This window comes from Phoca vitulina, unplaced genomic scaffold (assembly GCF_004348235.1).
Source record: "Phoca vitulina isolate PV1807 unplaced genomic scaffold, GSC_HSeal_1.0 scaffold1, whole genome shotgun sequence".
Taxonomy (NCBI): domain Eukaryota; kingdom Metazoa; phylum Chordata; class Mammalia; order Carnivora; family Phocidae; genus Phoca; species Phoca vitulina.
In genome coordinates, this window is record NW_022589704.1 from 6,731,212 (window position 1) to 6,750,571 (window position 19,360).

The following is a 19,360-nucleotide window of genomic DNA, read 5'->3' on the forward strand; positions in this document are numbered from 1 at the left end:
CCCCCTCCTCTTCGCCCCTGCGCGGTGGCGGGGCGGAGCCGGAAACTCGGGCGCGGATTGGCCGGGAGTAAGATGCGTAATACGTTTGAAAGGCCCAATCAGCGCCCGGCCTCTCCGCGCCAGCCAGTAGGCAGTCGGAGGGCCGACAGAAAGGGCGGGAGTCGCTATTTGAACCGGGGCGCGGGCTGCCGTTCTGCTTCCCGCTGGAGTCGGGCGTGGGTCTCGGTGAAACCATGGAGGACCAGCTCCTGGGGGAGGACGCGCTGCTCTGGCAGCTCCGGGACAGCCGCCGCCGCTTCCAGAGGCACATGCAGCGACTGATAGAAAAGGTACGCCCCCCCCCCCAGGCCCACTGGAGTCGGGGAGTCGGGGCGCGAGGCCGATGGAGGAAAACGGGGTTGGGGGCTGGGGTAAGGATGGAGGCGGCCGAGCGCGGGGCCAACAGGGCGGGAAGGGTAGGGGAGACGGGGGTGGGGAGGAGGAAGCGGGGTTGGGGAGATGGGATTGGGGGTTGGGGGGGAGGGGGGAGGTGGTTGGGGGGCGAGAGGGAGGGAGCTGGGTTTGGGGGGTCCTCCAGACTTCCAGCCTCGCGCTGGCGCCTCCTTCGCCCGGGTCAGGACCTCCTCGTGGCCCTCGGACCTGAGGGGACGCCCCTGTCTCTTCCGCAGTACAACCAGCCCTTCGAGGATGCCCCGCTGGTGCAGATGTCCACGCTGACCTATGAGACACCCCAGGGTACGGAGTCATTCCCACCTTCTGAATATTTACAGTTAAGAGTGTGAACAGAATAGCGTCTTCCCCGAGTTTGAAATGCTGTCCTTGCTCTCTTATGAAAATGAACTTTGTTCACCTAGTAGGAACTAAAACATTACTAATTCCCTTGAACCTATAAGATACTTAAATTACTAATTTCCGGCGGAATTACTTGTTAAAACAGAATTCTGCGGACGCATAGATGCATGCTGGTTAAAAATGCCCCTGCCTGGCCACTCAGCCTGTCCGCCTAGGCTGGTGCTTTAACAGTGGAGGCTGTGTCTCTTTTTCTTCATCTGTCCAGTGGGTTATTTGATGGGGATGTTGTAAGTCACATAAGCATGCTTGTGAAGCTCTTGGAACAGGGCCTGGCCCTAGTAAACACCCCTATTGACTGTTATTTGACCTATTTGACTTGGAGTATTAACTGTCCTCTTCGAGGTTCTGAGCACTTGGAACTTGACCTGAATGTAGGGAGAAGGAGCCATTCTGTTTAGTGGCTGATGCTGTAAGCTGACTTAAATCTCATGGATTCTCTTTGGTAACTAGGTTAAGAGGTCAGTTCCACCCACTCAGTCTTATTACCAGCTCATTCTGACCTACTAATGAAGGCAAATCTCAGATCCAGTTCTGCTGTGCACTGGACAGGCAGGCACTAAAAGTTTCATAGGATCAGCTTCTGAAGTTAAGTGTTAACTGTCTGCCTTTTTAGGTGAGCCAGCCGCACCTTGTGTAGAAAGTTCATGAAGACAGAAGCTAGGATATTCCAGCTCCAGGTTTCACTTACTCTCTGGTCTCTGTCGGGCGATGACAATCGCTTCTTGGCCCTTTGGCTGAGATCAAGTGTAGTGTCAGGCGATGAAAATCTAACCGGAGGGCAGGACACAGGGCCACGTAGGAATCATTCCTAAGGGTGCCATCAGCAGGCTTCACTCTGGTCTTATGCACTGTCTCCGCAAGGATGGGCAGTGCCGCGAGTATTTTGGCCCCTCCATATACCTAGAGCACCACTAACTCCACCAGTGAAACTCACTCTGACTCCAGTTTGAGGAGAACAGTAATTGAAGCATCGAACAGCTTGAGGGCACTCAGACTTTAGAGCACCAAGGCCTCCTGGAGAGCTCGTTAAAACACAGATTCCTGGGGCCTCTGGCAGCAGTGCTGGGTGCGGATTCAGTAGATCTAAGGAGCTCCTGGCTGATGATAACACAGTTCCGCTGACCTGTTGCTTAGCCTGGGGAGGTATTTTCCGATTAGAGCTAGCAGACCACCTTGTGGCAGGAATTCGCATTTAAGGCAACGCCACAGGGTGTAGGGTGTAGTTAACACTCCCACGCTGGTGATGCTGAAGACAGCAGGGGAATAATAGTTGTCTACATGGGTTGACAGCTAACCGTGTGCCCTATGCCTCTGAGAGTCTCATGTTTTTGATTCTCAGCAACACTTTGAGGTAGGTACTGTTCTTAGGATCATTGTTTCCTAGCAGAGATGCAGCAGAGAGAGGTTAGGGAACTAGCCCATGTCACTTAGCCACATCGGCAAAACCTTGACTTGACTCAGCACATTTGCTCAGCATCACTCTGTTCTGGAAAGGCCGCATGGCACAGTGGGCAGGAGCACAGAGAGTCACTCCCCTGGGTTCACAGCCTGGCCCCACCACTTGGCTAAGTGGCCTGGGCTTGGTGACTTGACCTACGTCTTACCCCTGTGTCTCCATCTGTACAATGAACTTGGTGAGTGCCTACCCCCTAGGGAGTTAGGAGTACTCCACGAGTTCCATAGAAGTGAGTTGTAAATACTAAATGTGATATACATGAGAAGTGTTTAGAATAGAGCCTGGGACATTGTAAGCACCATGCAGACGTTTGCTGCTATTATCATCAGTAGCAACCATCTCAACCCGGCGATCCCTTCTTTTTTTTTTTTTAAAGATTTTGTTTATTTATTTGACAGAGAGAGAGAGATCATCAGTAGGCAGGCAGGCAGAGGGAGAGGGAGAAGCAGGCTCCCCACTGAGCAGGGAGCCCGATGCGGGGCTCGATCCCAGCACCCTGGGATCATGACCTGAGCCGAAGGCAGACGCTTAACCGACTGAGCCACCCAGGCGCCCCACCAACGATCCCTTCTTATTCACTTTGAATTTACCTGGGAGCAAAGGGAGGTTTAGGGAGAGATTAAGTATTCTTGTCCAGGTCCTGCTAGCTAGTAAGTGGCAGGACTCCCATATCTCAGTGCTCACCTGCATGCTTGGGCCGTGCTCTGTACATATAGGTTGCCCTCAGCACTCTGTACGAGGGATAGAGAGATTGCCTTCAAACAGTGCTTCCAGTCTATATGCAATACATAGTTTGCTCTCAATATATCTATTTTAAGGACAATACTTGGCCTATGTGTGTTCCTTGTTCCCGTTTAACTCTGGTTTAATGACAGAATTGGACGAGCTGCTGCCTACATTTTTTTTTTTTTTTTTTTTTTTAAGATTTTATTTATTTGCGAGAGAGACAATGAGAGACAGAGAGCATGAGAGGGAGGAGGGTCAGAGGGAGAAGCAGACTCCCTGCTGAGCAGGGAGCCCGATGTGGGACTCGATCCCGGGACTCCAGGATCATGTCCTGAGTCGAAGGCAGTCGCTTAACCAACTGAGCCACCCAGGCGCCCCAAGCTGCTGCCTACATTAATGACAGGTTTTTGTCTAATCTTAATTTAAAAAAAAAACAAACAAACCTTCAACCTCACAAAGATGAAAAACAACAGAATATCAGAAGTAGGGCTTTCTTTCAGTGTTATATCTCTTTTGCCCGTCACTTTGGTTTTCTTTGACATGGATTGAACAGAAATTCAGCGGTCAGGATTGCTTAAGCGGTAATTTTTATTTTCTTTCTTTTCTGAAGGATTGAGAATTTGGGGCGGAGGACTAGTAAAGGAGAGAAACAAAGGACACATCCAGGTATTTAATGTCAAATGTTATCGTCTACACACGCTGCCGTGCAGGAGTATCGATGTGAATAAAGGTGCGGCCCAGCTGTGACCGCGCCGGGAGCCTCCGGAGGTCACCACGGGGCTCCTGATCTCTGGCTTTCTCGCCCGAACTACCCCATTTTCCTCTAAGGATTTACTGAGAAGCTTCGCTTCTGTTGCTTGTCAGGTACCAGGAGGACCAGTCCCCGTTTCCTCTGCTGGAGGCCGAGGGGCTCTTGACAACAGCCCCACGTTCAGGGCTGGCCGGCAGGAGAAACCTACTCCCGCCCCAGCTTTAGCCGCAGCTGCAAGCTTGCTTTGTTGGGTCCTTACAGAAAAGACCCGACCCAGTTCCTCTGAGGAAAGAAACAGGCCTCTTTTCTCTTCTGCAAGGGGAAGAGATTAGGGAGAGGGTGCAGGATCGCGCTTCTTTCTCCCATGGAGCTACCTTCCAAAACCCGGGTGTGGTTTTCCCTGAATTTATCCACGCACACTGCGGCAGCTTGCCTTCCTGCTGGGACACCCACGGAGCCTCGCTACAGTAATTTTTGCAAGGACGTCCAGTATCCCCTTAATGACTGTTTCTCAGACGAGAAGCCTGTACCCCGGGATGAAAACGTCAGGGTTAGGATTCCCGAGCCGTTAACAGCAATTCTGAAATAAAATTTCTTCCCGATTATTTTCATCACACACATCAGGCAGGTAGTTGCAGAAATGTTAGAAATACATGTAACTATTAAATCAACCTGACTTCCATAGTCACTAATGATATTTTAGTATAATTCCTGCTCATAATATACGTTTTTTTATCCTCTTTTTTCCACATAATATACATTGTGAACATTTCTTTTCATCATCCACTGTATAATTCAATTACCTTTTTTTAAAAACTGTTCTCATGGATAGGCATTTAGCTGTTTGCACCTTCCTTTATTATAAATTGGGATCAGCACACTTCTGACGAAGGGCCAGGTGAGAAGTATTTGAGGCTTTGCTGGCCGTGTGGTTCCAGCTACTCTGCTCTGTATTATGAGGGGAAGGCTCCCATATGCCATATGTGAACGGGCATGGCTGCGTTCCTATGGAACTTTATTTATAAGACCCCTGTTAGAAGTACTCCTCGGAGGACCATCCTTGTCTCTTCCCAGCGCCAATGTTATCCCTTATATAATAGCGCCAATGTTATCCCTTATATAATAGCTGTCAGGAAGTGCGATTATCAGGTCAAAGGATTCGCACTCTAAATTATGCGGAATAGTGATGCCCACCGATCAGACCGGTGCTTGAGTGGCCCCGGTAGCCACATGTTTTCATCTGGACATGTATTTAAGGTTTTTGTTGGAAGTGTAGGAGCACCCCTACCTGGGGTCTATAGAATTTGAAGCTCCTCTCCTAGGATTAGAAAACTGGGCATCATCTGTGCTGACCACTCAGATGTCTGCAAGCCCCCCCGAAGTTACTGTGTGTGACTGTGCCCAAGTCTGCCTTCTTTCCCCAGACAGCCAGATACTCAGCTGGCCCCCCACCGCACCCCCGAGATGGTGCCTGGAGGCTGTGGGAGGTAGTAAGCCACGGTGGGCTGTGTGTGTGTTGACCTGTCGGTCTGGTCCTAACACAAGGCCTGGGTTCTCTTTGTAGCCCCCAGAGCTTCCGGTCGCTGGGAGGTCGGTGCCCAAGGCTCCGCTTCCCCCTAGTTCTCAAATCAAGTTCGGCCTCACCTCCAGACACGGCAGCCACGAAACAGCTGCAGAGGCCCCTCTAGTCTCTCCTGTCTGTTCTAGGTGGTTCAGTCCCTTCTTACCTGAGGCAAAGGAGGCGACATTCCCCAAGGCAAGATTCAGTTACCACGCTGTGTTCACAGCCAGCCACAAACGCCCCCTGATCTGAGGTGACACCTCAGGATCATCCCTGAAGGGACAGGCCTCACCACGTTCTCACTCCTGTTCTTGCAGGGCGGGGGAGTTCCTAAGATACTTTAGCCAGTCTGGTGTCTTGAATTCTTAGGTTTTGCTAATGAGAACCCATTGGGGGCATTTGTCAGGATTGTTAGCGAGGCCGGTGGTAGAGACCAGGCTGCGGAGAGAAGCACGTGGCCTGCCGGCCGCCCCCCGCAGCATGAGTCCTGGTCAGGACGGCTGACTGCCCCTGAGAGCTGGCTTCACACACACAGGGTCACAGACAAGGTCCCAGGAAGTCCCTCAGGGCCTCTCAGATTTCTGGGTTCTGTGTTGCCGCCACACCTGGGCTGCGGTCTGGCCCCTGCATTCCCGCCTTTTCTCCTCGCTTCCCCTGCTCTGTCCCTCACCATCCCAGTGGCTCTGGGAGTAGTAGCCCAGGGCACACCTGGAGGAAGAGAGCCGTTCCTTCTCTGAGGGGGGCCCCTCCAGTCGATGAGGAGTCTCGAGTCCCTTTATGCGGGAAAGTACTAGAAGAGAAGCGCGCGAAACCCTGTTCTCTCACATGCTAAAGGAAGGACTATAGGGTTGTTACTTCACAGCGGCTTTGAAGTGTGTTATTACTGAATCGAGCCTGCCTTGATCCACTTCTGTGCTTTTGAGGACTCCCCGGTCGAGACGGTCAGCAGGAGTGGTGGCGGCCCCGCGGAGGCGAGCGCCAGAGGTCCGGCACCTCCCGTGCCCAGCACACGGGTCCTGGCAGTGGGTGAGTGTCCCTGTGCTGGGCGGCGGGGTCGGGAGGGGCACGGGTCCCTGGTACAGCGTCTAAAGTCCAGATCCCTCACTAGGACTTCTTCCAAGGCAGTTTTAAAAACCAGAGTGTCTTAAAGTGCCTGCTACTTCCTTCTGTCTTGCTCAGTTACATCCGTGGTACATGACACCTAAACAGCACTCAAACCTTCTTGAAGAATGGACGTGCACCCTCCCGTTCGTTTCTTAACTTATCGCCCCCCCCCTTAAAAAAATTAATCTCAGGAATTTCATGAGACTTCAGATTTGTCCCACAGGGCAGTGTTTGAACTGCTGACTTCTGTGTGACGTCTTCCTGCCTCTGCATCACCTTGTCCTCCTTCCTTGTCCTCAGAGGGGCCTCCTTTCCTTTCCCAGGCCAGTCCTGCTGCCCAAACCCCGACCCAGCCGGCTTTCTGGGGAATCTGTCGATCGCCGCCGTCTTTCTCTCTTTGGTGTCTCCCTCTGCCCTGGGCGCAGCCCGTCGGTGTTGAACACGCTCAGATTTCACCTCAAGCACACAGAGCATAGTTGACCAGTCTCCCCGCCCCGTGCCCCTCTCTAGTCACCTGCCTTGGTTCAACTTCCCTTCACAACCCAACTTGTAGGGGCTGCTCATGCTTACCACCTGCCATGCACTCCACCAGCTCCATTCTGGCTCCCAACTCCATCTGGAAGGCGTAACTCTCAGTGGTCCCAACCACCCCATTGCTGACCCATCGGCATTCTGTGGCTTCTATCCCAGTGCCCTCTTGGTAGCATTTGAAGCTTCTGGAAATCCTGGCATTAGCCGGTGGTCCTGTGGATTTTCTTCTTTCTTTCCCGTCCTGCCAGCCCACCTTCCCTCTCCACCAGATGCCCTTTCTTGAGATTGGTCTGAGCCCCTCATTCTGGACCCCCAGCCCAGACCCTGTCAGCTTCTCTTCTTGAATACTTTGTCTAAACTTGGCACATCTAAACTGAAAAGGTCAACCCAGCAGCATTGCCCTCGGCACATCTGTAGGATGAGCCAGAAACCCAGCCCCTCCCTCCCTCCTACCCAAGACGTCACCCTCCTGTGCCTCTGTCTCCCCCCGTCCCTCGCGCGGCTCTGCCCCCGTGTCCCACTGCACCCCCCACAGTACCAGCCCTGCCCCGTGGCATCTGTGACCGTGCCCATCTGGTCACTCCGCTTCTCTGCTCAAAGCACTGCGGTGACTTCCTGTTGCTCTTAGGATAAAGAGCAGAATCCTGACCTGCCTGCTGTCAGCCCCCTGACCCCCAGATCAGAACAGACCCCCTCCTTCACCCAGGCTCCATACACCAGCTCCTCTCCGGGTAGCAGTTAACCAGACGGTATGTCTGTAATGTCAGACTTTGTAACTGGTCGAAACCCCCGTCTCCTGCCGGCACTGGTCCTCCCCAGGCTTTGTGCGCTCTGCCCAGCCCTCCGGGCCAGCTGTAAAATGGGTTCAGTCCTTCGGGGGAACACTGGGTGGTCTTGCCCAGTAGAACTAGAAAGACCTAAATGAAGGTGTTTACTCTTTGATCCCAATTTCAACTCCATAAATCCTTAGGTCCATGAGTTTCTGGACCATTTGAAACAATTAGAAATCGTTTATCCCAGAGCTGCACTGTCCAGCCTGGTGCCATTCGTTGCCTGTGGCTATTCAAATGAATTGAAAATTAAATAAAATTTAATCATTAAGTTCCCTGTCCTCATGAGCCACATTCCAAGTTCACCAGCCACATGTGGCCAGTGGCTGATGCACCGGACAGCAGGTAGGGAACTTTACGTCATCACAGAATAGGACAGCACGGGCCAGAACGACTCCGCCCCTAGAATCAGAGGCCACTGAAGGAGCTCGGGGTGATAGAACGCTTCTCCAGGGGCACCTGGGTGGCTCAGTCGGTTGGGCGTCTGCCTTCGTCTCAGGTCATGATCTCAGGGTCCTGGGATCGAGCCCCACGTCGGGCTCCGCACTCAGCAAGGAGTCTGCTTCTCCTTCTCCCTCTGCCCCTCCCCCTGCTCCTGCACACTCTCTCTCTCTCTCTCTCTCAAATAAATAAATAAAATCTTAAAAAAAAAAAAAGAAAAAAGAAAGCTGCTTCTCCGGTCATATTCCTGTTCTGATATGGGTGAGTGTCCCTGTGCTGGGCGGCGGGGTCGGGAGGGGCACGGGTCCCTGGTACAGCGTCTAAAGTCCAGATCCCTCACTAGGACTTCTTCCAAGGCTGTTTTAAAAACCAGAGTGGGTTTGTTGCATTACTAGTAATCAGGACAGCGACAGATGGCCATGTCCTTATTAAAGGGAGCACCCTAGAACATACTCTAGTGGTGCAAAAACTATCCTTAAGAGGAAAATGCAAGCTTTCTTTAAAATGCTGATTTAGATTTCCTTTTTTTGCTTTTAGATTCAAAAAGCAATGATGATACATCTTTATATCAGGAAGATGTGATTGCTGGGTCCTTCATGGTAAGACCTGCCTGTTGGAATGCAGGGACCGAGCCGGGGCTCGGGGGTACAAGGGCACATCCTCATTTCCAGTGTCTTTCTTGTCCTCTTTGGAGGCTCGCTCTTTGCTAATACTACCCCTCACGTCTCTGGTCCTCCTTCAGATCCCCCAAGGCCGCGAGGGGCTCCTTCTGTCTAGCATGCGGCAGCCGTCACTGCTCCCGGTTCAAGCTCGGTTTACTGAACTTTCATACCCGTTGGATGATGTTCCGTCTGCACATAGAACAATCACAGTTCATAATGTGCCCAGGCCTTTGACCGAGCACGCGATATTGAAAGTTAGGCTCTAAGCTGGCCTTTGCCCGAAGAGGCAATGTCATAAGGAGGTTGTTTCTGGGAGGTATTTCCAGATCAGCCCTTGGAAGCCCATGTGGTCACGAGGTCATGTCTTCAGGCCGTTGTTCTGTCTGCCCCCCCAGAGTGGCCCTAGTGGTCCCAGAACCACCTATCTCCTCCCCATCCATCAGGATCGGATCTCACCTTCCCTCCACTGGGATGCACGAGAATACACAAAGTACATAGTCTAGAGGAGCATCTTTCCTGGCCCGTGTCAGATGCTGGAATAGCTAGTGTGTGGGTTTTCTCTAAAATTGCTCTTTTCATGCAGAGTTTGCCCATACACCCGATGTGTGACTTTCTAGTGTTTAACTAGAGTGGGTCGTGACCCTGGGGGAGGAGCGGGGGTACTTTGTGAAGTATTACATAGGGGCGGCTGTGAAGGGGAAGTAGGTGGCCCCAGCAATAAGGAACATTCTGGACAATGTATGTTTGTGTTATGCCCCATCTGCATCCCACTCGGGTGCAGAGTGAAGGTCGAGACGCCCTCTCCCCGGCGCGAGGCAGAAGGCGAATGGAGAGGCGGCTGTTCTCCCTCCTGAGCCAAATGCTGAGCATCTTATAAACGTACTGATCGGGGCTGATTCTCATAGTTGAGTCCTGAACTCACCTGAGAATATTCAGATTGTTTTAAATTATTTTCTGTTCTAGTAATGCTGTCCTAAACCTCCACAGGCTTCTATTTTTTTTGTCTTTTTTTACTTTCTTTTGGATGGTTGCCACTGGATAAATTATCTCAAGTTCGATTTCTGGGTCAGGTGGCTTTTCAGAGGGTCTGGACCGCTCTGCACTAACAGCAAGGAGCGAAAAGTGACTTTGAGGAACTTCATTTACCGATGTGTAATTAATTAACTTGCCAGTTTGTTCCAGAACCCAAGAGCTCAACCAGACCCACAAGCTCTTACGAATACTGATTCTCTTCTTTATCAGCCCACAGTGCGTTGGAGCCCTTTGAGAAACGAGTTAAGGAGGAAATACTTGACCCAAGTGGATGCACTGCTCCAGGATGAAGGGTGTTCAGAGGTAATGTGCTTCCCGGCATGCATCTGCTGATAACTGAAGGTCCATTAATCAGGTTCTTGTTCACCCTCCGTGGGGCCCAGAAGGAGCCTCCTGAGCAAGTGTATAAACCATTTCATTCCCGGGCTTGCAGACTTCCGTTCTTGAGGAAGCGCTTGGGTCCCCGGGGTCAGCGGCCATCAGGGAAACTCATGGGGTGCACCCTCCGTTGCCCTCTGTTCTGGGGCAGCTCCTAGAAATGTAAGGGGCCCTACGTTGGGGGCAGTGACGGGGAAGCGAGAGCTCCCACCTCCCCGCGGCTCTGGGGTGACCGGGCATCGGCAGCAAGGTGTCCGCTGCACCTGATCTGAGGTTGTGTGGTGGGGGGTTCGCGCTGGGGTCTGGCCTGCCCCGCCGGGCCCTCGCCCAGGGTGGGTGCCCACTGCGCTCCTCCGCAGCCAGTCTCCCAGAGCTTGGCCCGACAAAGAACAAGGACGCCATCTCTAGCTTTCGAAGTTCTGTCAGGATCTCCTCATAAAGAAAGGACATTTTCGTGTCCAGTCAGTAGGAGGTACGGGTGGTGGGTTGAGTCCTTTATCTCGAAGGCAGCAAACTTCACAGGAACATAGACCTTATCTTATTGTGCTGCTGGCCAGTGAGAAGGCCGTGGCTGAGGACCATCGAACGGGTGGATGTACTGGAAACGGCCTTTCCCTTTATCCTAGAGCAGCGGGGGGCGGTCCATGGCGGCGGTGGCCCTCTGGGGGGTCCCTGGGGACCACGTGGAGCAAGCTCCCAGATTTTACTAAGACACCTCTTCCGACCACCGCTGGAGGCTGCGGCCACTGTGATTGTGGTCACACTTGTCACGTCTGCTGCCAAGCTCAGATGCACAGCCTGTGGTTGGGGAGGAGCGGCTCCTCACGCCATCCCGCGGGGCACGGCGCTGGCGGTGGGGGGCATCTCAGGACGCCCCCACGTGTTAAAATCATGTGCTTTGATTTCAGTGTACTGATGACGGAGATGGAGAGGACACCCGTGTGACACCGACCCCTTCCTGGGCCTCGCCTGCCAGGCCTGCCCATGGTGAGCACGACATAGAAACTTTGCGTGAACCGTGTCCCTTTTGCTTACGTGCATGTTTCATTGACATAAACAGAGACACCAGCACTTCATAGGTAAATCAGTCACATTTAACCAGTGAACTGCCTTTTTTCCCTAAGACTCCGGCATGCTAAGTACTGATTAGCTCTTTATCCCAACGTACTGTTCTGAAACTTTGAATCTCCAGAAACTCAGGACTCCTACGATAAACACCCTTTGCTTGCATGTAACAATCCACATTTTGTGGCATTTGCTTATCTGCCCACTGCTCCCACACACCCATACCGTGTACATCGACTTGCTTTCACTTATGTGCTGTCCCTAAATGACCCCCGGTCTCCTAAGAACAGGGAAACCCCGGCACAGGCCAGGGTGTAGCTGTCCCCGCAGGCTAGAAGGCTCCTGGGCTGTCTCCTATCACGGCTTTCCTGAATAGTCCCGGCCACCGGTAGTTTTGCAGAACGTCCCTCAATTTGGACTTCTCTGGACTTTCTCAAGGCTAAGTTCATGTTAACCATTTTTGGCAAAAACACTGCATAGGTGACGATGTGTTCTCCGAGGATGGCCCGTCACCCTGTCCCATTGTTGGTGATGCTCGAGCCTGGGCACTTAGCTAAGGGAGGACCCTCCAGGTTTCTCCCTTCCTCAGAGTCGTCTGTGGGTGCCCCTCTGAGATTGCCTGGTTCCCCACAGACCCCCCACCCCGCGGTTTTGGCGTCGGGCCCTAATACCTGCCTGAGTCCATGCAGCAAACCCTCCCTCTCCCGGTCCTGCCTTTCCTCCTGGGTACACCTGTTGGCATTCTTCCATAAACAAGCACAGTATCACTTCTTTCCTGAATTTTGTTCCTTTATCCACACATGGTTTTACTTTAAAAAAAAACAAAAAACTTTTCTAGAATCAATACAAGTCCCTGAACTTTTTTTTTTTTTTTTTTTTAAGATTTTATTTATTTGTGAGAGAGAGAATGAGAGACAGAGAACATGAGAGGGAGGAGGGTCAGAGGTAGAAGCAGACTCCCTGCTGAGCAGGGAGCCCGATGCGGGACTCGATCCTGGGACTCCAGGATCATGACCTGAGCCGAAGGCAGTCGCTTAACCAACTGAGCCACCCAGGCGCCCAACTTTTTTTTTTTTTTAATTCACACGTGTTAGAAGCCGCTGATGCTCAAGCTGTCCCACATGTAGGCTGCAGGAGCCCTTCTCACTGGCTTCCACGTCCTTTGGCCCATCCCATGTTTTGAGCACTTCGTGCCCTCAGCCTGACTCCACGGTTGCCCCCACCCCCAGTGATCGCCAGCACCACAACCCTCCGCTCGTTTGGTTGGTCGTGCGGCGCGAAGCTGTTTCAGAGTCACGGCCCCTGCTACCACTTGCTTGACAACCTGCTAAAGAAGGTTCTGGAGTTCCAAGCAGCTCTTTGATCCTTAGATCCCACTGAGGCTACGTGTTTTGAGTATGGTGTTCAAAGTCATTTGGATTCTTTTCCCTCTTTCCGTTACCATCAATTTGATAAGCACTTGAGTTCCTTCTGGATCTGTTTTCACTTTTAGAGTTCTCCCTATCCTTGTTGGTTTAATTTTATTTTTTAAATACATAAAACATTGCACATGATGTGAAAGTCAAATCTGCACGAAGGGGTGTATCCGGGAGTCCTGTGTCTTCCCCACCCCCCAGCCCCGCAGGTAAACAGTGTCATTGGTTTCTCCTGAGACTTTGAAAAGGCATCCGACAGGTACACCATCACCTGGGGAGGAAAGACCCCTTGGGGAAATTTGGGTGGAAAGTATTGAAATTTAAGTTTGATAGCTAGAAAGAAATCTCTGAGAAGAATCTATCTCCACATTTTCATGGAATTATTCTCTTGCTTTTTTGTATTGCTTAAAGCCTCGTCACCCTCCACCCTTTAGTTCTGTGGTCTCTGAGATGACAGTCTTGAACAGTGGCACTTTACCTTGTGTGTGTTTTCCTCCAGGAAGCCGTGGCTGTGTGTCTGGAAGGAGTCCTGGCGGCCCAGTCAAGCCAGCTTCACGTCCCAGAGAGTGTGATCCTTCACACCCCTGCTCGGCAGACCTGGCCATCGTGCCTAGAAGTGACAGTCTCTCGTTACCGGGGGCCGGGGGGAACAGCTCCTCAAGCAGCCCAGCCTTCGAGGCCGACAACATCTGTGACGTGACGATCAGCGACCTGTATGCGGGCATGCTGCACTCAATGAGCCGGCTGCTGAGCACAAAGCCGTCGTGCATCATCTCCACCAAAACATCGTTCATCGCTCACAGCTGGAGCTCCAGAAGGAGGCCCAAGTGTAAGAACAGGATGAACAGGACGCATTGCCGAGGAGGCGGGCCCCCTCGAAGGGGTTCCCAGGAGACACTCCCACCCTGTTCTGAGCCACTGAGGGACGGGGAAGTGTTAAGAGATTGCGAGAACTTACTAGATGCTTCTGACCAGAAGGTGGGTTTAAAATTGGAAAAAGCTTTCCCTGAAGTAAACAAACCCGAAATCCGCGAATTAGATCCAAGTTGGAAGGAGCTTAAGGGGTCGCGGAGTTTAATGCCCCGGAGGTGTTCTTCGTTGACGTATGGAGGAGCCAGCGAGGTGCATCATCGTGGTCAGGAAAATAGACTTATGGCACTAAAATGGTTAATTTCTCCTGTAAAAATCATTTCCAGACCCAGAATACTGCCAGGCAAGGGAGGGAATCGTTACAGGGAAATTGAAATCAAATTTGATAAGCTTCATCAGGAATATTGCCCACGTCCCGAGAAGCAGCCCTGCCTGACTTGCCTCCCGGGACCCTCGGCTGTGGCCGTGTACGGGGGCGGTCCCGCGAGCTTCGACTCCCGCGGGCTCAGCGGACCTTTCGGCAGAGCAGAAGCTAGGAGGTTCCATGAGGCTTTCGGAGACCTGGGTGAACGAGCTATTGGAGCCGCGAGATGCCCGCCGAAGAGGGGTGCCTCTCCCTCGCTTTCAGAGACCAGCTCCGTGCAGAGCCCAGGCTGCTCGGAGCAGACACTTGACCTTCTTTTTCAAGCCAACGATCTTGGAACACTTGGAAAGTCCGTATCACCCAGGAAAGCTGCTTCCGTAGCAGGCGGACAGCCTCTGCTCTGTGGAAGGGGTCGTTACAACGAAATAAAGGAAAAATTTGACAAGTTCTATCAACGGTATTGCCGACAGTCACCGCGGCGGATACAGGCCCCTTTCCATAGTGGAACATCTCCAGAGAGAGCAAGTGTGCAAGTTCAGTGTCCCAAAGGAGGCACGCTGGGAAAATCAAACCCAGACTCTGGCTTCCAGGGTCCCCCGAAGCTGTCAGCAGCACCCCAGTGGAGCGTAGAAAGTCCTCTGGGCTCGACCACACTTGAGGCCCAACCGTCTATGTGCTTTGGGCTCGCTGCCGGGAGGGGCCTCCAGTCCCCTCCGAAGAGACGCCGATTATCAGATTCCCTGCTGTATGGACAGGGGGCCAACTCCCAGGATCCATCGCATGTGCTGGGCCGAGCCATCGAGCAGCCAGCTCCCGACAGCCCCCCTGCGAAAAGAAGGTGCGTTCCTGTTGGTTGAATGTGCGTGTTTTACAGTAGGATTCTTCTGTGTCCGTTTTCCAAACTTTCTCCCAAATTCTTTCCCTTCCTCTGAAAGGAGCGTTTATATCCAGAACCTGTGCATGTGTAAGATGCATCAGGGTGGGGCTGAAAGTGTTCTTACCGGGAACATTTTACACCTTTCCCACTGCAATGCACTTAGGGGACTTTCCTTAAAAGCCTCACTAGGGTGCTCTGTCTGTCCTTGTCAAACTGTGTCCTTCCCAGCCAATCCTGGTCTCACTCAGAAAACAGCCGTCGTAAAGCAGAACTGATCTGCAAATAGTGACTTTGCTTTTATTTCTGGATTCCCTAACGGGGCCAGCGGGGGCGGCCGGCTCGGGCCACACGCTGCTGCCCTGCGCACGATCTCTGTGCTCGGCACGGAGGTCCCACCTCATCCCACGGTCTGGTTTGTGCGGACCACTCAACGTGCATGCGCCATTCTCTTGGGAGGCGAGATGCAAGAAGGTGGGGTGGAGCAAGTCACCGTGGGTTGTTCAGTGTCTTCCCATGAGCGCCAGGCTTTCCAGTGCCCGCCTCGGTGTCCCCAGGCCGGGATTTGGATGATGTGACTCTTCTGAGTGAGCGCACGTTTGGGGTTTTATGCGTCGGTGGTGTGGGCAGGTGAGGCCGCATGGACAACTTCTCCTCCCTCCTGGCCCCCAGCAGATGGGAGGCCCCCCTCGGTGGCCATTCACATGGACCCCATCTGGCCTAAACGTCCCGTGTTCTCTTTCCCCCGCTGTGATCCCTCCCAGGGACAGGTGCATTCCTCTCAGAGATGAGCCCCGAGTTGTCACTGTCGCCACCCCTGAGTGACCCCACCGGTCCTTCCCTGCCTTGGCCTGCTCACGCTTCTCAGCGTTCAGACCCCCATGGCTCCCCTCTCGGAGAGTATTTCCGAAAACCTTAGAGTGCTTTGGCTGCAGCTGGGGCTGGGCGCTCATCCTTCCTGCACGAGCACAACGCGTGGTGGCCGGCGCTGGCTCCTCCGGGCCGGAATCGTGGGCTGGTCTTTTTTCCTTCTGCTTCCACATCCTTCGGCTGCTCCCGTTTCCTCGGCCTGCCGTCTAGCTTGTGCCGCACCAAAGCCGCTCCCTCCAGCAGCGCCTCCGACAGCCACGTCCCGTGGCCTTAACCACGCCTCGCCTTTGTCAGATAAGCAGACCTGCGTTGTGATTGGTCTTTCTGGTCAAGGAACCAAGTCAGGGACCTTAGGTGAGGCCTGACGTGGAGCTGGAGCAAAAAGGGAGGGGTCCACCTGGCCCAGCCAGACCAGGAGAGCGGCCCGCACCCCAGAAGGCCCCGCCGTGGGCAGGGCCCTCCTGGGTTGGTGGCTCTTTCCCTCACAGCACGAGGCTTTCCCTTTTGTCTGGGCCTGGGCCTCTTTGCCTGCGCCCGTCTCAGACCAGACCACCAGCAGGGTAAGTCGGAGCCACGTGCTGAGTCCTGTGGGGTCGAGGCTTTCAGGGATCACGGCAGGCACTCCAAGGAGACTTGAGAGCGAAGCTCCCATGTGACCTCTCAGGATGACCTTCCTTCTCAGTTGAGAGGGGTTGTCGCCGAAGGCAGCTCCTCAAGTGAGAGCCAGCCCCGCTGGCCTACGCCTGCACCTGCTCACGCGGCATTCCTCCCGACCTGTCCTCTGCATCGTCCTGTCCCTCAGGCTCACCTCTGTGGCTTTGCCCACCTCGTCCCCAGATTTCTGGCATGTCAAGCCCTGCTGACCCGAACCCTGGAGCTCAGCGGGGTCACTCCCCCGCCCTCTTCTGCCTCAGCTGCGCCCGACCCACCCCTCCCACCTTGGGAGATCTACCTTCTCAATGCCTGGCATTCTCCTCTCGTTCACCTGCCCAGCGAGGGCGCGTGGAGCAGGGTCGGCCTGCCAAGGTCACAGCCGTGAGCCATGCCTTGTGCCGGGCGGTGGAGCACCTGGAGGAGAATTCAGCCCTCTGTGGGGCCCTCCCGGCTCCCCTGGAATCTGATAAGTCATGGTGGCTGCCCCCTGGGGGGTTTTGTCTTAAAACTGTGATATAAACATACTCAACCATTTTCCACATTTTTCTTCTTTTTCTACTTAAACTATAAATGTCTTGAGGAAAGGGCCCAAATCTTCATGAGCTGTGACTACAGAAAGAATGTTAATGGCTGACGTCTGAGTCCCTTTCTGGGTGCCAGGCCGTGTACAACCTTCTCACCCCCTCCCTCCTTAATCCCCACACGAACCCTTGATGAGATAGGTCTCATCCAACAGGCGGGTTCTGTCTCTCATTTTATAAATAAGGGAATGTAGCTGAAGCCTCGTGGCTCCGGAGTCCACCCAGGCATGGGAGGCCAGGCCAGGAGCCGAAGCCCGGGGGCGTAACCACCAGGCGGCGGTTACCCTCGGGTGGGTTTTTACATCCTTGACACTGTTTATGAAGCATGGCGGCGTGTTCTCTAGCGGCACAGAAATGCTTACGTATATGCCGTGGGACAAATACGAAACAGTTAAGCTTTCAGTGGCTCGGGAATCCTAGTGGAATTTTACTGAAATCATTTTCCTTGTCTTTTTTTTTTTCTAAAGGAAAGAACACATCTTTCAAGATGGAAGAGAAAAGTGACTTTGTACTTAGAAAAATTGAATGCTGAAGATGTATAACCAAGTTATTTTTAAGAGTTTGTCCCTCTTCCCCCTTACTGTGTGTGTGTGTTTAATCCTCAAGAATATGTGAGAACTGGCTTCGCTTATCTGCCCTTCAAAGCAAATTTCAGTGAAACTGGTCCCATTGAAATGACTCTGAGTTCTTGGTATAGAAATTATTTGAATAAAGTTGCTCAATTAAAATTTTTCATGTGATCTTTTATAGGTCTATTTTCCCCATGTGTTCTTTTTAAAATCTAGACACGTCCTCAGAAAGCTCTCCATTCCCAGTCGTTAGAGAACCGTGTTTGCTCTAAAACCCGTGTAAGCCCCAGATATGATGGTTTAAGGTTTGAATTCAGAAGCAGGGACTTGGTCTCTTCCATATTAGCAGTAGAAAATTGAAACGTTAACTCACCCCTGAAAAGTAATTCCTAACATCTTAATGTTTTTGGCTAAAAACGTGCTGTATTCAGACAGTCCTGGGATGGTCCCAAACCTTGCAGCCACACGGCGTCCCTGACGAAGCACTTGCTCACACCCCCACCGCCCCCCCCACACCTCCCGCCTCCTACCCAGCAGGCTTATGCTACTGTTCTCTGGCCCAGCCAGGCCTCACTGCTGGGATATCAGGGGTTTGGGTGTCATCTAGTGGAAGAAGGCAAGGTAGAAGAGCTCAGGCATGGGTCTTGGGTAATTTATAGGATCTGCCAATAAAGGATGCCATAGACTAGGTGGGATGGTCTGTATTTTTAACATGCAGAGTTTAGTACTGCACGTATTCTGCAACTGGGCTTCACCACGAGGTGTTTGCACTGGACCGGAGCTGATGGGTGTGGGTGTCTTGTTTTTCAAGAGTCTAGGTAGCTGGTCTCCACGGTCCTGCTGGAGTGTCTGCTTCTAAGGACGTGTGCAGCCACGATCCTTGAGTGCCTACGTGGGCTCACCTGTGCCATACATCTGGAGGTGAGCTGGTCGTGGATAGGTGTGTCTTCAACTTCTCTAGTTATTGCCGAACCGCTTTCCCAAACGGCTATTCCAGTTAGCGCTCTGTCCAGTGATAGAAGAGATCCCCTTTCCCACATTACTGCCACCAGTGGGCGCCACTCCGGGGGTGCACAGGGGAGGGGAAGGTGTGAAACGTATTGCGGTTTGTGTTTCTGGGGTACTGGCCTTTCAAGTGTCCTCTCAGGACTCTCTCTCATTGGCCTTGTTTCTTACCGATCTGGGTATATCCTGGATGCCGATTCAATTATACAAACCAATCTAGTTTTGTATAAATTGCAAGTAATTTCTTCCATCTGTGACGTGTCCTTTAACTTTATGGCATCTTATTGTATATAAGTTACATTTTAACCAAGTCAGATAGCTTAACCCTTTTATTTTTTCTGGCATCTGCTGTTAACTTTTTAGAGAAAACCTAGTCTTGGGATTAAAAATACTCTATTGTCTTGCATCTTTGCTTTTCAAATTTAGGTCTAGGAACCACCTGGAGATGTTCTGCTCGGGCACGAAGGGGATAACGCCTGGTTGTACGCCCCGTAGCTCTTTCCTCCGCCACCCCTCCCCCCTCCCCTGCACCCTGGCCGCCGCCCTCCTTACTCGGATGCCTATCACAGTCCCTGGCAGCGCAAGGGTGGGGTTCTGGGGGGCCGAGGCTGGACAGCGCCTGCCTCCCCTCACTGTCCGGCACAGTGCCCGGCAGCGGACGGCACCAAGGTGGATTCAGACCCTCTGGGCCGAGGGGGCTGCCGGACACTCGCACACTCCAGGGAAGCGTTGGACCAAATTCTCCCTCTGCCCCGCTGTCTTGGCTCTG

The 19,360-nt window shown here is 52.8% G+C and overlaps 1 protein-coding gene across 1 annotated transcript; it reads left to right on the forward strand.

Moving 5' to 3' along the window:
• The first annotated feature begins 227 nt into the window (after nt 1–227).
• On the forward strand, nt 228–17,548 carry HJURP (Holliday junction recognition protein). Its single transcript, XM_032413222.1, has 9 exons — nt 228–329; nt 669–735; nt 3,645–3,700; nt 6,270–6,372; nt 8,790–8,851; nt 10,157–10,249; nt 11,233–11,311; nt 13,304–14,876; nt 17,485–17,548. Exons 1-9 carry the CDS (start codon nt 234–236, stop codon nt 17,519–17,521), a joined length of 2,166 nt encoding a protein of 721 aa, XP_032269113.1. The 5' UTR covers nt 228–233; the 3' UTR covers nt 17,522–17,548.
• The last annotated feature ends 1,812 nt before the right edge of the window (nt 17,549–19,360 follow it).

Coding starts and splice junctions, on each gene's coding strand:
- HJURP (XM_032413222.1), top strand. CDS start 234: ATGGAGGACCAGCTCCTGGGGGAGGACGCGCTGCTCTGGCAGCTCCGG. Junction 6,373..8,789: donor CACACGGGTCCTGGCAGTGG/GTGAGTGTCCCT, acceptor TTTTGCTTTTAG/ATTCAAAAAGCAATGATGAT. Junction 10,250..11,232: donor AGGATGAAGGGTGTTCAGAG/GTAATGTGCTTC, acceptor CTTTGATTTCAG/TGTACTGATGACGGAGATGG.